Here is a 27,531-nt window from a genome sequence, read left to right as displayed (position 1 = left end):
TAGTCACATGTAGTACACAACCAGTAATTGCCAGAGATTCCTGCAACCCCTTTAATGTTGCTGTAGGTCTCCTGGCAGCCTCCCTGACCAGTTTTGGTTTTGTCCTCTCATCAAATTTGGAGGGATGTCCACTTCTTCACAATGTCACTATTGTTCCATATTTTCTCCACCTTTAGACGACTGTTGTCACAGTGTTCCATGGTATATTCAATGCTGTGGAAATGTTTTTGTACCCTTCTCCATGCTGAAACCTTTCCACAATTAGATCCCTTTGAAACTTTGTAAGCTCTCTGTGAACCATGGCTGTTGCTGTAGCAGGCAACTGAGTAAATATCTGGAAAAGCCTACTAAGACAGCTGACTGTTATTTATTGTTAATCAGTCTCTGTAAGTGATGGCAGGTGTGTACCAAAGAAGACGTAATGCTGTAATTTCATCAAAAGCTGCTTCAACAAAGTATTAGCTTCAGACTGTGCACACGTATGCATCTAGCTTATTGTAGTGTTTTATTTTTCATACTTGTTCCCCTAACAAGTTTGTTTGGTTATCAATTGAATTGTACAGCTTATAGGCCACATTAAAGGTGGGAAGAGTTGTGAAATGTTTTATTGTGGTCTCATTTTTGTATGTCACAAATACCTGACATTTTAACAGGGGTGTGTACACTTTTTACATGCACTGTATAAGACTATTTTTCAATTGATATACCTTCATATGTGTGTGATGCACTTGGGCAATCCTACTAAGGTCAAAATCAGGTTTCCAAAGTTGCATAGAAAAAATTGTCTGAATTAGGAATGAGCAAATGCACATTGGCATTCGCTAATTGCAGATTCGGCGTTTTGGGTGCAGATTGCACTACAGTGGGGATCAGGAAATGAATCCTTTCCCCACTGTAGTGCGATCTTGGAATTAGTATATTAAGTAGGAGGGTGTGTGGGGGATGCGTCCCCCACGTGGGGGGTACAGGGGGGCTTGCCCCCCTGTATTATGATGTGTATTCAAAGTTTTAATTCGAAAATCAGCGAATCTGCTTTCGATATGCTGATTTTCGAACTACTGTGACTTTCAAAGTTTAAATTTTGTGCTTTAGATTCACACAAAAGCACAATCATAATTATGATTTTTGCTTATTTACAGGTATACCTTTTCAAATATGTCCCTAGTTTTGTCCTATTGTCCCCCCATTTTGATAGCCTTTGCCCAGATATCTTGCACAAAGAGGTTGAGAGGTATGGTTCAACCTAAGTGATTCCACAGAGCTTTTTCCCTGCTGTTGAATGACTCTACTGAATGATATGTTTGAAAAAGCATCAGAAATCCCTACAGCTCAAATGGTGTAGTGGTACATTGCTCTTACTATAGTGTATGGGGTCTTTGGTTTGAAACGTGGCAGGGCTGATTATTTTGTTGTTAGGCAGAACAGTGGTTCATGGAGACAGAGTGATTAAAGCAGTTTTAAGCAGGTTTGCATGAAGCTAAGCGATGACAAAATATGATGAACTATACAGATGCTTAATCCATTTTGGCTTCACTTAACATCACGCAAACTTGCTTACACCCACTTACTCCTGCTTACACCCACACTATTTCCTTTAAAAGAAAAGAAAAAAGGGTTATGGGAAAGTGGTGAGAAAGGGGGCACACAGAGAGAAAAACAATATAAAATGTAGCTAGAGATGTGCAGAATGGGTGTAGGGAAGGTCCATAGCTGTCCATTTCTTATACAGCAGCATTTGTGCATTTGTGCAGAATTCGGAGGTAAATTTGGACACTCAAAGTCCAGAGAGAGGGGTGAGGACAACAGAAATGTATTGTCAAGCCAATTGGACCAGATTACATGTGCCCAGTGGATACCTTTGCAAAAATGAAAGCTATGTATGGGGTGATAATTCTTTTGGGGACAGATGCCTTTTTTTTTTTTGGTAAGGTGAGAGTGGGATGTTAGGGAAGGATTGTAGGTAAGTAGAAGACGAGGTGGTATATGACACATGAGGGGGATAAACATCTTTGATGGGGATGGTTGTTGATAATCTAAAGCCCATGAGCCCCCAAATGGATATAGTGGGACTGAGGTCCCCACTGCTCCTTCACGGTCTCAAACATGGCTGTGTTGGGGGTTGGACAGGAGGGGGCAGCCTACCCCTTGAGGTGCACCAGGCAGCCCTCAATCTGGCACAGCTGCCCACCCAACTCTGCTCAGATGGCGCTGTGCACCAAACCCTGGAAATGACTGCGGGTCCATGCTCCCTCCCGGGAGGGATGGGCCCCGTCCTCTGAGGCAGTTCCACCTGAAGGTGGTGCAGGACCAGCAGATGAGGACGTCCTGGGTTGGGTCCCAGATGTGCTGGGGCCCGGTGCCATGGCCAGATGAGGTGGGACAGGTGGAGCTGTTGAGATCTCCCTTCCCAAATGTGCTGTGGTGTTGAGGTTTCAGAAAATATGTTGGTTACTCATGAACAGCACATTTCAAGATTAGTTATAACAGCATGCATGCGTGTTCCAATTAACCCCATAATACAGAGTTGAAACAGTTGCATAGCAAAATAAACACATGCAAAAATGGAACAACAGTATGCATCATAACAGCATGCCAGTAACATTGATGGCAACAGGCCAGCAACAATGGTATTTGAACAAGGTATGTTAACATGCAACCAATCAAATATATGAACAATAATAGAACATAAGTCCCAACATTAGGTTTGGAGAAAAACATACCCAAAGTATATGAATTATAGTATTGAAAAAACCAAAGAATGGAAAGTGCCCTTAGTGACTAATAAAATACTGGAAAAAAGCACAATGATCCAACTGGTCCCAAGACTTGACAAGCTTTAATATCCTAAAATTAACACACATTATCGCTGACAAAGTCACATATACGTTTTCATCAAACAACTTCTTCAGATGAGTGTGCTAACCTAACCAACCCATTTAAATAGCCAACAGTCAGACAGTAACCAATAAAATATGGGACTCAATTTATACAAAATCACAAATAAGTTTCCCCAAACCCGTCTGTTTTTTAAAAAGTTTTTAAAATTTAATATACATAAATTACATAAGTGTTTCTAACACCAATATATTAATGGGACTACTATGTTTTTAAGGTTTATATACGAATTTAATAAGGAACAAATTAATTATTTGGATGTTAATATACAAAAATCTAAAGGATGTTTTACATCCAAAATATTTCGCAAAAATACCTTTTCAAGCTCTTACTTGCACTACACCAGTACCCATCCACCACACTAAAAGAGGGGTGTGGTGAAGGGTCAACTGGTGTGGGCAATGCACCAGTTGCACAATTAATTCACCAGTTATAGTACTGATCCAGATGAGGGTTGGGGGGAGAGACAAAAAGTCCATTAACAGCTGTTTATGCTTCTATTTTCCACAACAGTACTGCTCAGTACTCTATAGGTCTGCCCTCACTTTACGTCTGCCTATGTATCACAGTTTCTGTAGCACAAACATACCTATTAAACTGTCAGGCTGGAATGGTATGGGGCAAACTGTGACAACTCTGGATACATGACTAGAGGGGACTAGTACATGTTAGGGTTACATATCTGGCACAGGAGGGGTACCCTAAACTGCTTTTATGTGAGTGTGCTATTGGCATACTTCAGCTGGTTTCCTATCTGTGTCCAGAGTTATTGGAAGCAGTGAGCACTAGCCGTGACAGCATGACACTTGATAGGCATGTATCAGGAAGAGTGCATGTTGCATGTACCTATCCTGGTGTCATTTGCAGGCATGTGGTGGGGTAGCTGAACAGTTCTACACTGTTTATTAGTATACCATTCATACAGCTACTACCAGCATTTCCTTACCTGTAAAACCTGTGGAGAAAATATCTGTTAACCCTACCTGACTGTTTTTACATTTATTCCTGATTCCTTGTGTGTAGATATGCACACATCTTAGCACCACTCCCTGGATTCGAACCATGTCCGGGTGTGCAAAATTAGCAATGAAGCTATTCTCATCACACTGAGCTACTGGGAAACTGCTGCTTTTTGTTTCACTGGTTTCTGCCTAATACTCTCTTGGTTAGACAGTCTGAACTTGTAATTATTTGATGCTTGCATGACAGATAGTTATTGTACTGTGCATTAATCCTTTGGATTACTACAATATGAAAAGCAAAAGTTAACACAAGACAATGCTGGATGGAACACACTTTGAAACTTTACGCATTACTATTCAGGGCTCAGAGCTTAGTGCAGTATATATTTCACATTTCAGTTATATCTTGTTTAACAGCTCCACCATCTACAGTTTTTCTTAACAGCTAGTTCACAGAACAACCTCAGTTAATGTATGGTGTCACAGCCATATTTGCTGTGAAGAACCTGTATACATTCTATATGTCTGCAACAACATACCAGAATAAATACTACCGTTTTTTAGGGATTTTTATTGCATATCAATATTAGTCAGTCAAACTTTTTTATTTATTCAGTTAACACAGTAACAGTATACCTACTAGTAGTAAGCAATGTACTCCTTTTTTAGCTATTTGCACAATATGCTGCAAAATAGATTTGTACTCATCAGCCTGTCAGTACAGCCTCAGCAGTCTGTCGGCATGGGCTTCTATGTTACTAGCCTTCTCTGCTGCAGCTGTAGAGGAGAAAAACAAATATTATGCATACCTGTCTATCACATTCTCAGGCTAGTATTTGTTACTTGATAGTGATACTTACTCACTACTGGAGCATTCAGTGCCCATGCATCTTGGATCCACTGGGCCAAGAGTGCCCCCTTTCTCTGCTTTAGGTCAGCATAGTGGTGCCATATCTGCTCACCAGTCTGAGGGATGGCAGTGGCACTGGTGAGATCACGTGAGAGATGATCCTAGGCCTCCGCTTTGTATTGTGAGCCCTGGTACTGGCCCTGTAGCAGTCTCTCCTCATGGTTTTCTACAAGGAGTCCAGCCATCACCCTGGACTACTGAACCGTCCAGTGCTGCACCCAAAGCATGCTCCTTCACCTGCACCAGCCATAGTACCTGCACAGATAAACTATAATGGATTCTGGCTGTGTTCCCACCTGCACAATTTAAATAAGGCAATATTCCCACCCTTTGCCATCATTGGACCATTTTGAACATATTAAGCTCTGCTACTCAGTGGCATATCTGCTAAGCTGAGTTGAACAGTGCTTAAATGGGTAATTTCTGAGCACTGCTTAACAATGCGCAAATCCACTAAGCTGTGCTACTTGCTGCTTAGCATTCATATCTAACCGATGCTTAAACCTGGTAAGTATAGCTGTGCTTTGCTAACCATTGCTCACTTTTCATTTTTAAAACATTATCAGACTAATGATTTCATTTAGTAAGTGTATATGATTTACTTTACATGGCATCTCTCTATGTGCTTTCATTACATTAGCAAGGGGTGTGGCTATACTGTATGGACAAACCACGATAAACTAAAACCTAAAACAAAAGTGGAACTAACGAATAAATGCAGCAAAAGCGGAGCACGGAACCTTTAATTGTAAGCGCTTTCGGTAGGGAAAATCTCCCCACCTTCTTCAGACAAAAAATACACAGACAAATGCCCATTCAACACATTTAAATATCACAATTAATTATGACATCATAATCTCATTAATTGACCCGTTAAAAAACATCATAAAAATATGACTATATATATGAAAAATGAAAACTATAAATGTAAAAGAAACAACATATATGTATTTGTATATATATATATATATATATATATATATATATATATATATATATATGTATGCAGTACTTTACTCCATCTAAACAGCTCTACTATAACTGCAGTCTGGAGCAGCATATTCTTGTGCTTCCAAATCATGTGTCAGACTAATGTTCCTACCACATAAAAGTGTTCCACTGATGGCATAACAGATAAAGATGACTCCTGCTGCTGTTGGAGCTATTTACTGCTATACTCCCTTCCCACCTCCGATTCCCTAGCCACCCCTAATAGCATTTCATTTACAGGGCCTGTTCTCCATCCAGAACTCCACCTAGTTCTCACCCCTCTTAAAGGCACAAATATAGACATAGCCTGAGTACTAGAATACACAGGCAATTCCTAAACCATCAGTCTGCATTTAACTCATTCCCTCCAATGGAGCCCTGGATGTTTGCATTGTAACTTCCGATGGGCGGAGCCTAAGCTTTCTGAAATAATCAAATTATGTCCTCACATTTCAAACAAACATTCATATCTCTGGAACCATAGGTGTTACTAAAGAAGCATACATCTTAAACTCTTCAGTGCAAATTCTTTTTATAGTGGTAGTATTCTTTAGATTCTAGGTTTTAAACTAGATTTTATAAGTCACATTAAACATAAAAGAAGAAGAAGATTAAGTCTGTAATATTTATTTTATTATTTTAGTTATTTTATTGTATTTATTTTACATTTGTTTACTGGGAAAGTCCAACTGGACACATGTCCTTTTTCAGAGGAGGCCCAGGGAGAAAAGCTCCACTTATAAAACTAATAATAGCAACATACAGATAAACACATAAATAAAACATACACAAGTCGATATAGAGGTAATAGGTACTTCTGTTAAGCTAACATTGAGAATATACACAAATACACTTGTTTTAAGCTAGCACTGGATATGTACAGACAGATAATTTGCAGTTTACATATGAATTTGAGTACATTTAAGAAGTATTTTAATGTCATATATATTGATAGCTTGTAAGAGGTAAGTTTAACTGTTCACCAGTGTTATAGTCTGAATACTTGCTACATAGTGATAGAGTTAATGGAGTTAACAGGACGACTAAGATATGTGAATAAGAACACAAAAACAAGAAACAAGTGCAACCCAAAAGGGAAACCAGTAAAATCCAAAAGCACTTGTGAAGCAGTATGTCCCAAAATAAGCAGTTTATTTAAAGGCCAGCAAAAAAATAAAATAACGCTTTAACTGAATCACTGCATTTTCATTTCAAGACTTATTCAGATAAAATACCATATAAAACAATTACATTTATATATAAAAAACTCAACCTGTCAGTCACACACCATCCAATAATCAAACACTCATTAAAACCGTTTACAACATTAAAAAATAATCCCAGCATCTCTTGCATATAAGAGATGGTATAGATAAATAAATAATGCATCCTATATATGGGATAAAAAGTTTATACGTTTACAAATATTAGAGGCTGGTGCATATAAAAAAAATATTCACATATAAAAAATGCTATGTAACTTAAAAACTTAAAAACTTTTCCACATTTATATTCCAAAGACATGCATCTGGAGTATTTCTCCCTGGGCCTCCGCTGAAAACAGGCTCTGTGGAACCTAGTCGGACTTTCCCGGTCAACAAATGATAAATAAAAATAAAATAAATTTAAAACAGCAAAATATTAACCTCTCTTTACTACCATCTTGTGGCCAAAGCACTAAAGTGCAGGTGAACATAAAAAAAAAAATAAATAAAATGCAAAAATGTTACATATAACAATTCACAGTCTAGCCACTCTCATTTAACACTGAACTTACACTTAAATTCTCATTAAGTCATGGGCTTCTGTTAGCTTCTAGGATTCATTGTCAGTACAGTTCATGATTCACAATTTTGCTTTCCAGAGAACCTCTCTTAACATCAAAAGGAAGTAATTCTATCATAAAAAATGTATAGTTTGCATTGGGATACCCTTTCAAATGCTTATATAAACTATTCTTTTCAACCTTAGTCTTTATATCATAGTAATGTTCATATATTCTTCTTCTTAGGGTCCTTTTGGTTTTACCAATATATAATGCATTACAGCATTCACAAGTAGCCAAATATACTATCCCCGACTTACAATTAGAAAAGGACTTCCCTTTAATGACTTTGTTCCTACTTGTCAAAAAAAAAAAAAAAGACTCTTTCTTTATGGGCAATATAAGTGCACTAGTCACACGAACCACACTTAAAACGTACCCATCCTTTTATTGCCCTTAGTCGCAACCTTATGTTCCACAAGGTCCTTTATGTTCTGGGCCCTCCTATAAGTTATATTGAGGGGATTCTTAAAAAGCACATCTAAGTCAGAACACTGAGAACATTTTCTGCATTCCTCCCTAACGATCTTGGTAATTACTTTGGCGTCCCCATTATAATCTATGACAGCGGCACCATCCGTACCGACACCCTTCTCATCACTATTTTTACCCTCGATAACATTTTCACCAGCTTCATCCTGACCTAGTATGGGTCGGTATTTATCTTCTCTACCCACTATAACTGCTTCCTGTACCTGATCTATTCATTTCTCTGGGTATTTCCTTTCAAGAAACATACTCTTCAAATGTCTACTTTCCTGGACAAAATAATCGCCATCCGATATCATTTTACTTATACAGACATATTGTCCTTTTACTATATTCATTTTTTGACTAAAGGGATGGTCACTTGTATAATAAAAATAAGAGTCATAGAAAGCATTCTTCCTATAAATCTTAGACTTAAACTCTTGTCCTTAACTTTATTAATAGACACATCCAAATAATTCATGACTTCTTCATTTATTTTGTAGGTGATTCTTAAAAAAATGGGTAGTTCCATTAATATTTATCTGAAGAAGTCTTGAAACGAAAACGTGGTGATTCAGTTGAAGCATTAAGTTTTTTTGCTGACCTTTAAATAAATATGTTATTTTGCACTGGACATACTGATTCACAAGTGCTTTTGGATTTTATATGTGAATAGCAACTATCTTGGATTGGTACAGGTACATAGCTAAGTGCTGGTTAGGTAGCTTTTTAGGATTATTTTGAATTGTGCTAAGGAAGAATTGGATGTAATATTGGTGGAAGTGTACTCCTTATTTTTGGTATGAAGTTAGAGAAAAGGTAGTCACCAGCTGTGTTTTTGGTCTTTGTTACCTGAAGAAGGAACTTGTTGCTGGATTGGAGTGTCCTATTGCAGGTGTAAGGTTGAAGTAAATTTTGAAATGCAGGAGTACTCTTGGGTTGGTGTAGTATTTTATGTGGTAAGGTAAGTTGATTATATAAGAGGAAGTTAAGGGTTTCTAACCAATTAAGTTGTTTTACAGCTATTCAGTGGTGTGACCTGTAAGGATAATATTTTGTAAGCAGCTTACAACATCTCAGCAACCATTAACTTTGCATACATACTGTTTATGGCATTTTGTTCATGGAGATGAGAGTTTTGATATGGAGGTAATCAGTTGTGTCTGCGCTACGTCATTGTCGAGATATTAAGAAAAGCATGAACTTCATGACTATAAATAAATATTATGTGGCAACAATTCATATCTCCTTACCTGCACTAGACACAGGTCACTATAAATAAATATTATGTGACAACAATTCATATCTCCTTACCTGCACTAGACACAGGTCACTATAAATAAATATTATGCAACAACAATCCATATCTCCTTACCTGCACTAGACAGAGGTCACATATCAATGCACTTCTGTTTGCCATTGTGTAAATTTTAAGATGGAATATTTTAATACTTTGTATGTGGCATGGTTTTAAAATTATTAATACAAATATGGACAAAATATTTGACACCTACAGGCATCAACAGGATGTAACTAAAGAAGCACCTACTAGTGTCACCTGACTGTAACGAGTTACGCATGTTAAATTTATTTACTATCTTATATTCACTAGTTAACCACAGTGATCACAACTTACACCATCCCCCTCACTCAGCTGTCTACTCCTACCCCTCTTAGCTCCTGTTTCTCTGACATCTCTCTCTACAAAGCTACATACCGAGCTTCTATTAAATATTTTTGCATCCTTACTCTTCCTGTTTTATCACCTTACAACTTACCATACATCACTCAATGTTGTACATATTTCTTCCACTGTGTGTTCTACCTCTAACCATTGAAATCACCCCACTTCACCCCAATTGCATCTAGTATATATAAAGACTCACCCCATCTTTACTTTAAATTCAAATTCCTAACCCCTCAGACCTGCCTCACCAAAATAAAACTAACTGCTACAGCTAAACCAAAACAAGCTTATTGAATGTATTCATTTTTCTTTCTCTTATGAGTCTGTCGGAATATTACCCCAAACTCAGCCCCTCCTCCCATCCTGACTCCCCAGTAACCTCCAAAACTCATCCCTAGCCAACCCCCCAACTCAGCCCACCAATCTCCTTCCAAAACAGGGATCACACCACCTTCACCAAAACCAGCAAAACCCAACCCACATATCAAACTCACCCTAACAACTTAAAATCATTCCCTTAAATACTTGTAGCATGTATAATAAAATTTCAGAATTCGACACTTGGATCTCACACAATATACCACATATTGTTGTCATAATTGAAACATGGCTAAAACCCTGTATAACTGACTCTGAAATATCATTCTCTGTTATAAAATCATCAAGGCTGATAGAACTCAAAATAAAAGATGGTGGAGTAGCTTTACAATGGCCAGACTCTCTTGAAATCTTACCCTACAGTAAACCTATTCCTAAATTTTATAATGCTGACTCCTTATCTTCCATCTCAAACCAAATAACCATATGCAACTATGTGTTACAGCACTTTTATTCCCCCAGGTAATAATGCTACAACCCTGGAAAACATCTCGAACTGGATCTCGCTTTTCCAGAAAACCCTTAATAGTCTGGTTCCAACTAAAACAAAGAGAATAAAAAATAACCATGTTCCTCGGTTATTCACTTGAAGCAGGCACCTATTTCATGAATGAGATAAGGCTTGGAAAAATGGGTAAAATATAGATCTCCCCAAAACCTGCAACACTTTAAAGAACTAAATAACATACTAAAAGATTATCACAGACAAGAAAATCTACTTCAGTAACCCATTATTAAATCACTCTTCCAGCCCTAAAAATGTTTTATTTCTATTAATAATATACTCTACCCTGGAATATTCATCACTCCTAATCCTGACCCAATAACTGCCTCAGAAATAGCTGCTCAATTTGACACACATTTTATAGAAAGCATTAAAGCCCTTACTAAAGATTTTCCTGCCAACAATCCTGACATGCTGCTTCCTCAGACAGCAAGCCCCACCTATTTCACCCTAAAACCCATCCCAACCTCCTACATCAAATTGCTACTTCTTAAACTGAAACTCTGTTCTCACTCAGTAGATAAACTCCTAGCAGAATACCTCAAGCTAGCTGCCAGTTTCATAGCCTATTTTTTGCCTCTTCTAATTATCAAATACATCATTCCTTTTCTATAGAAAAAAATCATCATCCCCCTTTATAAAGGAGGAGTTACATCTGATGTAACCAATTTCAGACCTATTTCCATAGCTTTGTCAAAAATTCTGAAGACTTGCATTTACAAGCAACTTCTTCAACATATTCTTCAGGAAAGGTTCCTGAACCCAACGTGTCATGGTTTTATACCTGTTCATATCACTATCACAGCCTCATTAACTTTCGCAGATACTATTAGCAAAACCAGAGATGAAGGCAAATGTGTTTCCTCTGTATTCCTTGATGTCTGTAAAGCTTTTGATTTAGTCTGTCACCAGAAATGACTCTACCACCTATCTTCCCTCAGGCTAACAAAATCCACACCACTACGATTTAACTATTACATAACCCATAGATACCGATCTGTTAAATGGATCTCCACTTTTTGTTCCTTTCTTCCTGTCAGCACAGGTATAGGACAGGGTCTCATTCTCGACCCTCTACCCTTCAATATATTCATTAACAATTTACAAAAATCCTCTCAGCAAGCTTCTTTCATATATCTCTTCTGTTTACAATTCTAACAGTCCTGGTTTTACCACCACCAGTCATTTTAAGGCTTCTCACAATGCGGGTGAATTGCCAAGAGGAGCTAATGGAGATGGTATAACTGGTAATGGTAACTGAGGAGGTAATGAAGATGGTATAACTGGTAATGGTAATTGAGGAGGTAATGGAGATGGTATAACTGGTAATGGTAATTGAGGAGGTAATGGAGATATAACTGGTAATGGTAACTGAGGAGGTAATGGAGATGGTATAACTGGTAATTAATCGAGGAGGTAATGGAGATGGTATAACTGGTAATGGTAACTGAGGAAGTAATGGAGATGGTATAACTGGTAATGGTAATTGAGAAGGTAATGGAGATATAACTGGTAATGGTAACTGAGGAGGTAATGGAGATGGTATAACTGGTAATTAATCGAGGAGGTAATGGAGATGGTATAACTAGTAATGGTAACTGAGGAGGTAATGGAGATGGTATAACTGGTAATGGTAATTGAGGAGGTAATGGAGATGGTATAACTGGTAATGGTAATTGAGGAGGTAATGGAGATGGTATAACTGGTAATGGTGATTGAGGAGGTAATGGAGATGGTATAATTGGTAATGGTAATTGAGGAGGTAATGGAGATGGTATAACTGGTAATGGTAATTGAGGAGGTAATGGAGATGGTATAACTGGTAATGGTGATTGAGGAGGTAATGGAGATGGTATAACTGGTAATGGTGATTGAGGAGGTAATGGAGATGGTATAACTGGTAATGGTAATTGAGGAGGTAATGGAGACGGTATAACTGGTAACGGTAACTGAGGAGGTAATCGAGATGGTATAACTGGTAATGGTGATTGAGGAGGTAATGGAGATGGTATAACTGGTAATGGTAATTGAGGAGGAAATGGAGATGGTATAACTGGTAATGGTGATTGAGGAGGTAATGGAGATGGTATAACTGGTAATGGTAATTGAGGAGGTAATGGAGATGGTATAACTGATAATGGTAATTGAGGAGGTAATGTAGATGGTATAACTGGTAATGGTAACTGAGGAGGTAATGTAGATGGTATAACTGGTAATGGTGATTGAGGAGGTAATGGAGATGGTATAACTGGTAATGGTAACTGAGGAGGTAATGGAGATGGTATAACTGGTAATGGTAACTGAGGAGGTAATAGAGATGGTATAACTGGTAATGGTAATTGAGGAGGTAATGGAGATGGTATAACTGGTAATAGTAACTGAGGAGGTAATGGAGATGGTATAACTGGTAATGATAACTGAGGAGGTAATGGAGATGGTATAACTGGTAATGGTAAATGAGGAGGTAATGGATATGGTATAACTGGTAATGGTAATCGAGGAGGTAATGGAGATGGTATAGCTGGTAATGGTAATTGAGGAGGTAATGATGATGGCATAACTGGTAATGGTGACTGAGGAGGTAATGGAGATGGTATAACTGGTAATGGTGATTGAGGAGGTAATGGAGATGGTATAACTGGTAATGGTGACTGAGGAGGTAATCGAGATGGTATAACTGGTAATGATAATTGAGGAGCTAATGGAGATGGTATAACTGGTAATGATAATTGAGGAGGTAATGGAGATGGTATAACTGGTAATGGTAACTGAAGAGGTAATTAAAATGGTATAACTGGCAATGGTAATTGAGGAGGTAATGGATATGGTATAACTGGTAATGGTAATTGAGGAGGTAATGGAGATGGTATAACTGGTAATGGTGACTGAGGAGGTAATGTAGATGGTATAACTGGTAATGGTAACTGAAGAGGTAATTAAAATGGTATAACTGGCAATGGTAATTGAGGAGGTAATGGATATGGTATAACTGGTAATGGTAATTGAGGAGGTAATGGAGATGGTATAACTGGTAATGGTGACTGAGGAGGTAATGTAGATGGTATAACTGGTAATGGTGATTGAGGAGGTAATGGAGATGGAATAACTGGTAATGGTAACTGAGGAGGTAATGGAGATGGTATAACTGGTAATGGTAACTGAGGAGGTAATCGAGATGGTATAACTGGTAATGGTAACTGAGGAGGTAATGGAGATGGTATAACTGGTAATGGTAATTGAGGAGGTAATGGAGATGGTATAACTGGTAATGGTAATTGAGGAGGTAATGGAGATGGTATAACTGGTAATGGTAACTGAAGAGGTAATGGAGATGGTATAAACTGGTAATTGTAACTGAGGAGGTAATGGAGATGGTATAACTGGTAATGTTGATTGAGGAGGTAATGGAGATGGTATAACTGGTAATCGTAATTGAGGAGGTAATGGAGATGGTATAACTGGTAATGGTAATTGAGGAGGTAATGGAGATGGTATAACTGGTAATGGTAACTGAGGAGGTAATGGAGATGGTATAACTGGTAATGGTACCTGAGGAGGTAATGGAGATGGTATAACTGGTAATGGTAACTGAGGAGGTAATGGAGATGGTATAACTGGTAATGGTAATTGAGGAGGTAATGGAGATGGTATAACTGGTAATGGTAACTGAGGAGGTAATGGAGATGGTATAACTGGTAATGGTAAGTGAGGAGGTAATGGAGATGGTATAACGGGTAATGGTAATTGAGGATTTAATGGAGATGGTATAACTGGTAATGGTAACTGAGGACGTAATGGAGATGGTATAACTGGTAATGGTAACTGAGGAGGTAATGGAGATGGTATAACTGGTAATGGTAATTGAGGAGGTAATGGAGATGGTTATAACTGGTAATGTAAGAAGACTGGTTTATTTTCAGGCAAGAGTGCGGCTGCCCTTGAATGAAGACTATGTGATCCTGATATGGGAGGTTTACCCACCACAGGTACTGCCAACAGTCCTAATAACTTGCCTTTGACTATGGTGAGCACATCGAGTGAGAAGGGTGGTGGTGTTGATTTCAGAAACTATGAAGAAATTAACTCTAACTCTGTGGAAAAGCTTTTGACATTTGCTGGGTGGTAAAATAAAAATTTTAATTTTTGCAAGAGTCATGCCCCCAGAATCATGAAACTCCATGCAAGAATAAGACTATTCTTGCATGGAGTGGTTCATGTCCGTTTAGAATAGCAGCGTGCCTGGCATAGTCATGAAGGCACTCTGCTGTTTAAACTACATGGACATGAGCCATAAACGAGTGCAGGGAGCATGTCCAAGTAGTACACAGACACTAAACACACCCCCTGCCATATGGGACTTTCTAAGCTGAACTGGCATAATATTACAGCTTTGCTCTAATATTATGCCAGTATTTCAGTGACTGCGGACACTGAAATAAAACGGCAACAAGAAAGCAATGCAGGGAGTGTGTGACATTCTGTGACGCACCCCCTGCATTGCTAAAGTCAAAGTACTGTACGACACTTTTTTAACCTGCTAAAGCAGGAAATGTTTGCAAATGCACACATAACGGGGGATAAATCCCCCAAAAGTGAAAAAGCACAAGTACAGCCCCACAGAGAAAGTTGATAGAGAACAGGTCATGCATCAGCATGAATCACGTAGGGGTAGAAGTCTGAAAGAAAATGTATGGCAACATTCCCTCATAGCAGTGCATGTTAACAAAGGTACAAATGATGGGGGGAATAAAACTACATTAGGGACATGCCTGAAAAATTGCCCTCACACAGTTAGAAAGTTGATAGATAACAGGATATGTATTAGCAGGAGTCCCTGAAGGATAGAAGCCTGAAAGCCAAATCAAGGCAAGTATTTCATGATTGCAGTCCCAAGTAGTTGTCAGAATACCACAATATACATCCATATAACCTAATAATATAATAATAATTTATACATTTTTTCACTAGCCTAAGGAATGTTTAAGTGTAGCTAAGTGGGCGTGCACATTATGGCCATCTGCTTAGCATAGCATAAACATCCCATAGGAGCTAAATGCAAATAGACAGGTAAACTTTCCAAGCTGAGGTAGTGTAGTGGTTAGGGCATGGCTTTACATGTAGGTGCTCACAGTTCAAGTCTTGAGACAAGCAACTTATTTTTCTATGTGAAAGTAGTGTTAAAATTATTTTAGTAAACTTAAATTATGTAGCAACTTTTTTTTGTCAACCAGGGTAGTGTAGCAGTTCCAGAAGTGAGATGTCAGTGTAGAAAAGATGTGAAATCCCCATATAAACACAAGTGCCCCATACAGTGTAGTCACACAAGAATATAATGTAATGAAAGCACACAGGGGGATGTCATGGAAGGGAAACGTAAAATTATAATGTGTATATAAATAATTAGTTTATAATATAAAATTATAAGTATAATATCCTTAAACATGCCTTAATCACTGTGTATCCATCAGACCTCATTCTGTCCAGCAACAAAATAGTCAGCCCTGCCAAATCTCGAATCCAGTATGCTGTCCGCTACAATCACAGCAAAATGCCACTACACCATCTGAGCTGTGAAAATCTATAATGTTTGACCAAACCTATCATGCATTCTGGTCATTTTAACATTAATGAACAAACAACAGTATTCCCAAGTGTCAAACCCATGAACACTATAGTAAGAGGAAAGTACCACTACACCATTTAAGCTGTAGGAATTACTGTGGCTTTTTCAAACATGTCATGCAATAGAGGCATACAACACTAGGGGAAAAGCTTTCTGGAACCATTCATGTGTTGTATATAGAAATATAGGTTCATAGGTTCATACTAGGCTATCTGCCCTAGGGCATTTATAAGCCTAGCCAGAATGTGCTTGGCTTTCGCCACCCATTTTAAATTTATTTTGCTATGCCCTTTTTCGAGGTTAGTATACTGTGCCTTTTCTAACAGTGACACAGAAGTGATACCCGGGGTAAACCTATGATCTCCCATCCACTCATCAAGATTCCTCTTGAATAGAGTCAATGAGGGACTCTGCCTAACCTGGACTGGGATTTTATTCCAGAGTGAAGGGAGCCTCTGGGTTATGAATCTGTCCCTCCAGCATGTCCTATTTATTTCAGTGCTGAGGTTCAAGTCTCTCGAGCATGTAGCTCGATGGGATTTGGATTTTCTGAGGTGCAGCATGTCCATTAATTCCGGGTTGGACATGGCTTTATACGTCAGGCACAGATCGCCTCTGAACAGGCGTATGCCACTGAGTAGAGCTGGAGTTTCTTTAACCGGACAGCATATGGCATCTGTTTGAGCCCTTTGATCCTCTTGGTGAGGTACTTTTGGGATCTTTCCAGTTACTGCAGGTGTCTGGTAAGGTACATCCCAAAAGGGGCATTGTACTCAGTTATGGGCCTGATGAGGGATGAGTAAAGAGGCACGATGACCTCCCCTGATCTAGATGTGAATCCCTTCATGATTAGGTGGGCTATATAAAATGTTTTTCTAACCCCTTTGGCCACGTGGTTGTCAAATGAGAGATTGCTATCAACTTGGGTCCCCAGGTCCCTAATTACTTCTTCTGTACTTAATGGATTACCACCTATGTGGTAATTTGTGGGCACTTTGTTTTTGCCAAAGGGGATGACTATACACTTTTTGGCATTTAGCTTGAGGCCATGTCTCTGGCATCATTTGTCTGTTTCTATGAGGCCCTTTTGGAGGATGCTTGTGTCAGCTGGAGAGTCGATTATGGTGCCCAGTTTGCAGTCATCTGCAAACTTGGTCAGCCACAGTCCTTCCATGTTGGCCTGTACCTCCGAGAAATATATACTGAACAAGAGAGGTCCCAGGACTGAGCCTTGTGGGACACCACTTGTAACTGGTTTGGAGTCTGACATGGCTCCAGCAATTCTAACCATGTGGGTTCTGTCCTTGAGCCAGTTTGCAATCCATCTAGTGACATAGGGGTTTATATTTAAGCTGGTGAGCTTATCTATAATGCCCTAGTGGGGTATTGTATCGAAGGCTTTGCGAGGTCCAGGTAGGCTGTGTGGACCACCTTCCCCTTGTCAATGGCCTTGGTGACTGTTTCAAAGAAATCAACCAGGTTTAAGAGGCAGGATCTGCCCTTAACAAAGCCGAACTGGGTAGGATCCAGTGTCTGTAGGTCCCCAATATCTTTATTTATGAGGTCCATGATGATCCTTTCCATAGATTTGCAGACCAAGCTAGTCAGGCTTATGGGGCGATAGTTTCCAGGATCCGTTGAGGCACCACCTTTATGGAGAGGGACCACTGTTGCTGTACGCCACTCTTTGGGGACATATCCTGTAGTAAGGCTGAGACTGAACAGTACTTTTATGTTTATATATATATATATATATATATATATATATATCTATATATATATATATATATATATATATATATATATATATATATATATATATATATGGCTCTAAGATGTTTGATTGAAAGATCAAATGTCCGAATCCATTTAGGGTGAGCATACTTACACAAAAGTGCTTTTCACCAAAGAAGCACTTTCACGTAAGTATGCCTGTTGCTGAGGCCGTACTGTGGTGCGGATAAGGAGAAATTCCCTTTTCCCGACTGTAGTGTGGTCTCAGAGGGAGAATATTAAAGTAGGGGGGTGCAGGGAGGCCTCCCTGCAGAAATGTAAATGTAGTGTTTTTTTATAACTTTAACGAAAAGCTTTTTTTCAATGAATGCCATAAAGTGTGTTCGGTGGTTATGGATTTGGACGTTTGATCAAATATATATATATATGGTTCTAGGTTATAACACCGACAGCACACAACATCGACAACAACATCACCGACACCACATCATCGACAGCTCACAAACACGACACCACACACACACTCAACACATCACCACAACAACCAATAAACAAAACAAATTCCCTGACCAAAAACCACACACACAACACAAGCACACCTAAATCCTAACAAACAAACACTAAACCTTACATACACAACTATCCACTACCCTAACCAAAACCCTAACCCTAAGGTCCGTCACTATCGCACACTAACCTAACCCGCTCCCTGACCCTAACTCACTTAACCCGCCCCTAACCCAAACAAAGTCACTACTGCACCTTTACCTAACTCGCGCCCTAACCCTAACTCACTTAACCCACCCCTACCCCTACAGACCGCCAACATCGCACACTTACCTTACTCACACCCTAACGTCCGTCACTACCGCATACTTACACATCCTTTCCCCATCTCGTGTTCTCCAGCCGGTGTTTCATCCGTCGATCTTCTCAAGGCCGGGTGATTTCGCTGTCGGTCTTCCCAGCTTTCGACGTTATAACCTAGACCCATATATATATATATATATATATATATATATATATATATATATATATATTTCTATATGTATGTCTGATGAAACATATCTTTGAAAAAGTAGAGTCATAATATAGATATACATATATAAAGGAAGGAAAAATATATGTGTGTGTGTGTGTGTGTGTGTGTGTGTGTGTGTGTGTGTGTGTGTGTGTGTGTGTGTGTGTGTGTGTGTGTGTGTGTGTGTGTGTTTGTGTTTGTGTGTGTGTGTGTGTGTGTGTGTGTGTGTGTGTGTGTGTGTGTGTGTGTGTGTGTGTGTGTGTGTGTGTGTTCATAACATGCAGTGCAGTTATACCTCAGAACCATCCCTCTCAACCTGTTAGTGCAAGAAACCTATACAAAGGCTGTAAAAGGGGAGGATGGGCCATATGTAGGGACATATTTCAAATATTGCTGTTACAAATGAAGACATTTGCTACAGCAACAGTTACATTTCAGCAGACAATTGCTGAAGGATATGAGAATGGAAACTGAAATGTTATGTTATTTACTGACATAAATCCTTGGATCATCACCGTGATTTACCACATGCACAGTCAGATAGAAAGGGCCCATGATACTCACATGTACTCCCTCCCTACACAGCCCAAATAACATGGACACACTACATTGCTACACAATCCTGACAGTCTTTTAAGAATGGGCAGACATACACAGACCTCTCAAATGTATAGTTTCCCACAGAATGTAGAGGCACAGGACTCATATATATGGGCGCTTCCTTGTTACATGTCTGGGAGTGTATGACGTCACTGGGATGGTAGCAGGAATGAATGCAATAAGTAATGATACTACATACCTCTGAACCTCTTAGTGCATGACATATGGACAAAGCCTGACATTATTGGGGGACAGCGACCCAAACACAGGGTATATTGGGCATATTGCAGTTATAAATGTATACAATTGTTGGGGTTACTCAGTTTGTTGTCACATATCTTTTCTGAGGGATATGAAATCAATAGTACCAATGGATGTTAGCATGTACTGACTGCATTCCCCTGAGTATCCTACTGAATAGCCTAGGACAAGAGCTGTCTGAGGAAAAGACCAAACATATGACCCATGCAACTGGACAGTGTTTAGGCCTCTAGACAATGTAGAGGTATGACCGCAGTGATGTAACAGAATGGAAATCCCCTGACAGCTGAAAAACATGTCACCCAGCACCTTATGAAGCGCAGTAAGACCAACATGATACTCCCCCACACCACCTCTGGGTGATTACCTATGTATATTCAAATATAACGTGCACTACAGGGATGGAACTGTAGTGAAAAGCAGAGAGTGGTGCAAAAATGTCCACCCAGAAACATTTGCACCACCGTCACAGCAATATGCCAGTACCCAAAATGAACTATAGAGCAGAGCGACTGTCTGAACAAACATATCCTGATTGCCAGTCACACACTACACCAATATATACTGGCCCAGTTCACAGTGTACTTGGAATCCTGAGGTGTTACAGGACATTTCACTATCAGCCCCTACAAGCATACAGACCTGATAGACCACCAGCAACTGTAGCAGCATGCAGAGTCAGATAGGTAAAGGATGTATGGCACTCACATCTGCTACTCTCCCTACTCAGCCCAACAAACATCTACACACAACACTGCTACACAATCTTGGCAGTCTGCTTACAATGGCTAGATATACATAATTGTCATATGTACAGATTTCCACAGAATTTTCAGGGTGTGGAATCATAATCCTGGCCATGCTGCATACAATGGCCAGGAGTCTACCAGGTCAATGGCATGATAACCGGAGGGCAGTTGGTAATTAATGATATACCATACCTCTGCACCTCATAGTGCAGGACATCTGGACAGCGCATTACTTACTTGTGGGACAGGGGGCTGGAAAAGGGACATATCACACATAATGGTGTTACAAACTGAAACAGTAGCTAGTGTTACATGTGTTGTTATAACATAACATTCCTGAAGGATATGATGTCAAGAACACCAATGGATGTCAACAGTTACTGACTACAATCCTGACATTATCCTACCAACCCCACAAAAACATACATTGTTCAAGGAATAGACCAAGCATAACAGGCAAACATCTGGCCAGTTTGTGGACAACATGCCAGTTGAGAGGTATGTCAGAGGCATATCGCTGTTAGATGTCACGTCACCCAGTTAATGCATGTTCAGACAAACCCTGTCAATCTAACAACCCTTCATGTGTATAACAGCACTAATGACATACAATCTGTACCCAGTTCTTGAGCTATGCCCCCCATGTTGTTTGCATGTCTCAACATGTCCTGTCCTATGAGGTATTTCCACCTACTGTCTGTGAAGCTGTAGTCCCCACACCTCCATGATGTCCCTCACACAGGCAAGAAAAATGGGCAAGGCCCACATGAAGGGATTCCCATATGTTGGAACTAGCAGCAGTGTCCAGGCCCGCACCACAATAGTCTGTGGACACCTACATAGCTTTATGGCCTCAGCAATACTAGTTAGGACAACATCAACCCCCTCAAAGTAGGCCGAATGCCTGTGGTGGATAGCAGCAATACACAACTACCATCATAGGTAGAAATAATCACAGGATAGCCCAAGAATAAACAGGTGCCTCATTGGAAGCCAAATCACCTTGTTCTGCTCAAGCAAATAAGGTCACAAATGATGTACCCTAAGTCTGTCTTTGAGGACAAACTGGAGACATCCACCAAGGCCAATCAATAGGCCTTCCAGATGTGTATCTGCAATTCCAGAGACAGCACACATATCTGCTCTGCAGTGGTGATCAATAATACCACATAGACATATGCCATGGATATAGGCAACCGGCTGCAGACAGGTGAAGTGTAAACATCACCCCCCTGTCCCCCATAGGTACACATGTGATGTACAGCACCTGCCCCCCTCCCCTCATGATCAGGAATCAGGTCTGTAATGCCCTCTCAAAGGCAACACCTAGAGGTCTACATAGGCCTGATACCATTCCTGGCTGCATCCAACATGAACACAGGCATGGGCTGTCAGACCCATTCTGCAGTGTAGTCAACCACAGCCTGAACACCGGTGTCATCCCATATGCACAAAGGACAGAAAGTTGACAAAAAACAGGTTATGCATTAGAATTAATGTTTAGAAGGATACAAGTCTGAAACTGAAATGTATTCCATTATGTCTTGACAGCAGTCCTCAATGACATGGCTGAAAAATGCAATGCTCTCCATTTACTATAGTAATACAATACTAATATCCAATAGGTGATAAATAAAAATATACAGCTCAACTCCCCAAACCAAGATAGTGTGGTGGTCAGTGTCCCAGCTTTACATGCAGGCATACACAGTTTGAGTAATACAACAGACAATCCAAATTTACGTGGGAAAGCAGTGTTAAAAGTGCTGTGTTCATATTAAAATATGTGGTAAGTTATTTTTGTCACCCAGGGTAGTGTAGCTGATGTAAAATGGATGTGTGAGTGCATATAACATGTGAAACCACCCATGTATACATGTCCCAGACAGTATAGTTATACCCCTTGCTACTGTAATGAAAGCACATACAGCCATGTCATGTAATGGAAATCATATACACTTACTAAATTAAGTCATTAGTGTGGTATATTATGAGAATGAACGGTGAGCAATGGTTAGCAATGCTCAGCTATGCTTAGCAGGTTTAACAACACATTTCTGTTGTCCTCACCCCTCTCTTTGGGGTATGAGTGTTCAAATTCACCTCCAAATTCTGCACAAATGCACAGCTGTTGCTGTATAAGAAATGGACAGCTATGGACTTTCCGTACACCTGTCCTGCACATCCATAGCTAACTTTCATATTGTTCTCCCCTCTGCATGCCCCTTTTCTATAGCTTTCCTATCACCCCTTTCTCTTTTTGTTTAAAGAATTAGTGTGAGTGTAAGCGTGAGTAAGTGGTTGTTAGAGCAACAAGATTATCAGCACTGCCACACTATAGAGATAGCAGTGCACCACTAAACTATTTGCATTGTAGGGCTGTTGCTGTTTTTTCCAACATATGCTCATTCAACAGAAGGGAAAAGTTTCCATAGAATCAGTCAGGTTTTGTATTTATACATATACACATGTATATATGTATGGAGATGCATATATATAGACAAATATATACATAATATAAATAGTGATATACATATAAAATATATACACACACACACACACACACACACACATATATATATATATATATATATATATATATATATATATATATATAAACTATACATATGTAGAAAAACAAATATATATATATATATATATATATATATATATATATATATATATATATAAAATCTCCACACACACACACACACACACACACACAGATATAATATATATATATATATATATATATATATATATATATATATATATATATATATATGGTTCCCTATCAGAAGCCTGAAACACTATAAGCCTGAAAATCAAAATCCTGAAAACTATAGACTGAAAGTTCAAAATCCTGAAAGCCCAAAATCCTGAAACTCAAAATCCTGAAAACACAAATAATGCTAATATGTTACTATAAAGACACTAATATCTACCAACTGACCCTGACCCTAACCCTAACCCTAAGGTCCGTCACTATCGCACACTCACCTGACCCGCGCCCTAACCCTAATTCACTTAAACCGTCCCTAACCCCAATATTTGTCACTATTGCATACATGCCTAACCTGCGCCCTAACCCTAACTCACTTAAACTGCCCCTAACCCTAACATAAAACCAACCGCACACTTACCTGAACCCAACGCATGACCCAACACCACAGGGCTAACAATAGCAAAGCCACAATGACATCATTATGTCCATTTTGTGTTTTCAGGATTTTGAGTTTCAGGATTTTGTGCTTTCAGGATTTTGAACTTTCAGTCTATAGTTTTCAGGATTTTGATTTTCAGGCTTATAGTGTTTCAGGCTTCTGATAGGGAACCATATATACATATATATAAATCACACTCTCTCTCTGTATATATATATATATGTATATATATATATATATATATATATATATATATATACTCATAACATGTAGTGGAGTCATACCTCAGCACCATACCTACCAACTCCTTACTGCAAGAAATATGGCCCAAGGCTGTCCAAGTGGGGGTCAATGGGACAAAACTAGGAACATATTTCAAATATTGCTCTTATAAATGTAGAATGCTGCCAGTGTGACGGGGTTTCTTCCAGCATACATGTTCTGAAGGATGTGAGTTCTGAAACTGAAATGTATGTCTTCATTTACTGTCAGAAATCCTCAGATCATCACAGTGATTTACCAGGGATATGAAAATAATGCATCTGTGGAACAGACCAGAAATATGAGCAATAAACCTGGACATACTGCAACAATCCAGACAGTCCCAAGGTAGACTTAGAACTCCTTAGTGCAATGAACCTGGGTCAGGCCTGACAAAGTAGGGGAGAAAGCCATGGAAGTAGGGACATATCTGAAATACTGGAGTAGATAAGCTGAAACAGTTGCTGCAGTAACACCCTCATGTCTGTCCTAACATATTTTGACTGAAATAGCACAAATCCAACACTCAGTTACTTCCCACTAGTTAGTGACTGAAATCCTCACATCAGCCCACTGATATGTCAGAAATACACAACACTTATGGTGGCTAGGCAACACTACATCCTACAAATATCTGGAGATAAAATCACATTTGGGCGAAACTACACTCAGCTGCTAACCATGTTACCAAGCACTGTCCAAACTACAGTCAGACTGACACAACACTAACCCACATCTGCTATGGGGAATTACACATGTATTGGCAAATATATCAGGCACTACAGGGATGTCACAACACTGAAAAACAGACACCATTGTGAAAGTGCATACCCACAACCAATTCAACTACAGTCACAGTTACATACAAGTAAGCCAAGGACTCTGTGAACAAAAATATCTCAACGTTTGCCGTTCACACACTACCCCTACATATACTGGCCCAATTCACAGTGTACTATGATGTCTGAATGTGGCATGGGATATGTCTCAGTCTGCCCCTACAAACATATATAACCAATAGACCACCAGAAATAGGAGCAGCATGCACAGGCAGATAGAAAAGGAGCCATAACTCATACATCCATGCCCCTCCCTACATAGGCCAAATGACACTGGCACAATACACTGTTACACAATCCTGACAGTCTGTCAACAATTAAATTCAGAAAAAAATGAAGAAACTGCAACAAAATGAAGGAGGAAAAAGAACCACACCGGATACTCAAAACAGTTCATTCGATTGGAACTGTTTTGAGTATCCGGTGTGGTTCTTTTTCCTCCTTCATTTTGTTGCAGTCTGTCAACAATTGCCAGAAATACACAGACCTCTCAACTGTACACAGTCCCACAGAATGTCCAGGCTTTCCCCTCATATATAAGGCCTCTTCCACAGAACATGTCTGGCAGTCTGATACATCACTGGGATAACATCAGGAATGTAGGCACTAAATAATCATATAACGTAACTGTCAACCTCTTATTGCATGACATCTGGACAAAGCCTGGTATAGAAGTGTCAGCGCTAAATAATCATATACCATAACATATCAACCTCTTACTGCATGACATCTGGACAAAGCCTGGTAAATAAGTGTCATCACTAAATAATGATAGCCCATACCTATCAACCTCTTACTGCATGACATCTGGACAAAGCCTGACATAATTGTGGGATAGAGGCCCCAGAACAGGGGCATATTTGAAATATTGCTGTTATAAACTGAGAATGTTGCTGTTGTAACAGGGTTAGTTGTACATATCTTTTTTGAGGGATCAGGGCGGCCCGTGCTATTGAACTGCAGGACTGCAGCCCCCGCAGGTGTAAAGAAAGACAGAAAATAAAAAACAAACCGGAACTTTGCGCATGCATACTTGCGGCATTTCCCGATATTGGGACCCAGAGCATGTGCACAGAATCTGGACTGCTGCTGAGACAGTCCGGATTAGGAAGACACCATTTCAAGGGCAGAGATCCCAGAAGTCTATGCAGTTACAGCGGCATAGACTGGAAAGGGATCGGACTGCAACATCTGCAGGCTGGGTAGCAGCTTGCTGTCACGGGACAGGAACGACTTCTCATCGCGGGCTCAAAGGACTGGTGGACAAGCAATGGAAGGATTGTGCAGGTAGGAGTGTGTGTGTGTGTGTGTGTGTGTGTGTGTGTGTGTGTGTGTGTGTGTGTGTATATGTGTGTGTGTGTGTGTATGTGTGTGTGTGTGTGTTTTGGGGTGGGGGGTGCTGTGCCAGATGTAAGCAAGGATAATGTGAATCCAGAATAGAGTGCATGCCTGGATTTTGCCCTCCGGTCTTTTTGGTTTAATGCTAAATTGCCATTATGACAGTAATTTTGAGTAAATCTGTTTTTATTGTACTTCTCTAAACTTTGTGAGTTAAATATTTCTTTGGTAGGTCTCATTTTATTTTGTTAGGCATAAGAAAATATTCCACGGAAGAATTATTTAGTCACACACACACACACACACACACACACACACACACACACACACACACACACACACACACACACACACACACACACACACACACACACACACACACACACACACACACACAAAATGCAAAGGTGACTTCTGTAACAGTCACTATTCTCGGGCTGACCCAAGTTAACACAATTCCTGAAGCATATCTGAGCTTTGATGTGTTAGATTTATGTAAGTTTGAGGTATGTCTGTGATAGTTTATAACTGTTGTACTTAAATGGGTCTACAAATGCAATGTGATACACCCCCTTATTTGCATTATAATCTGTGTCTTAAGTACAGGTAAACACAAGCTGGCTTCCTTCAAGAACAAACAAGAACTGTACCACCCTTCTTCATACATTTATGCAGTACTATCTCCAAAGAAGTTATTAAACATGTACTCTTCGAGATTATATAAGCAATTTTCTTCCGATTAAGAATACAATCATTTTTTTGTCATTTTCAAGTTTATATAAAAGTTTATATAATACTAAAAAAAAAACATACTTTTTTATTTACTATTAAGTGGTACCCAGTGTTAAACTGAGCAATGCACTTTGATTAAATTTAGCACTGACTAGAGTAGACTCTCCAAACTGTCTCCATTTTGGAGGAAAGTTTGCATTTTCTGGACACATTTTCTTTACTTGTTACCCTTTTTTCCCTCAGTCTGAAATATTCTCTTGATATGAGGAGAAATTTTTTAACTAATGTATGCGTTTTGTTTCCAAGTTGAAAAGTTGCGTTTGTCGGCAGGGTTACCAGCTTTTCAATTACCCTAAATGGGATATTTTTTGTAGAAATGTGAGATTTTGCATGGCAAAACATATCCACATCCAGTGCAAAAGGTAAGACTTTTCTGTTTGCCAAAACAAAATCTTACTCTTGTAGCATTTGAGTTGCTTACTCTATTTCCTATGACATTTCAGTGTTTCAGATACAAAGTAAATTTTCATGCAACGTTTAAAGAAAATAAATATTTGTTGTCCTAAAATCTCAGAACATTTGACAT

General features: G+C 39.3%; 1 protein-coding gene across 1 annotated transcript in view; it reads right to left on the bottom strand.

Moving 5' to 3' along the window:
• Window positions 1–11,849: 11,849 nt before the first annotated feature.
• The window catches only part of LOC122791513 (proline-rich extensin-like protein EPR1), a 28,928-nt gene continuing 13,246 nt past the window's right edge, over window positions 11,850–27,531 (bottom strand). Inside the window, exons 2-4 of the mRNA XM_044059256.1 lie at window positions 14,005–14,445; window positions 13,614–13,937; window positions 11,850–13,391 (exon numbers count right to left, since the gene is read on the bottom strand). Coding sequence (XP_043915191.1) covers window positions 11,850–13,391; window positions 13,614–13,937; window positions 14,005–14,445 — 2,307 coding nt within the window. The remainder of the gene's footprint in view (window positions 13,392–13,613; window positions 13,938–14,004; window positions 14,446–27,531) is intronic.

This window comes from Protopterus annectens, chromosome 17.part0 (genome assembly GCF_019279795.1).
Source record: "Protopterus annectens isolate FY-2018-M chromosome 17.part0, PAN1.0, whole genome shotgun sequence".
Classification (NCBI taxonomy): Eukaryota; Metazoa; Chordata; order Ceratodontiformes; family Protopteridae; genus Protopterus; species Protopterus annectens.
The sequence above is the reverse complement of the archived record's forward strand: the minus strand, read 5'-3'. Positions and strand labels throughout refer to the sequence as shown.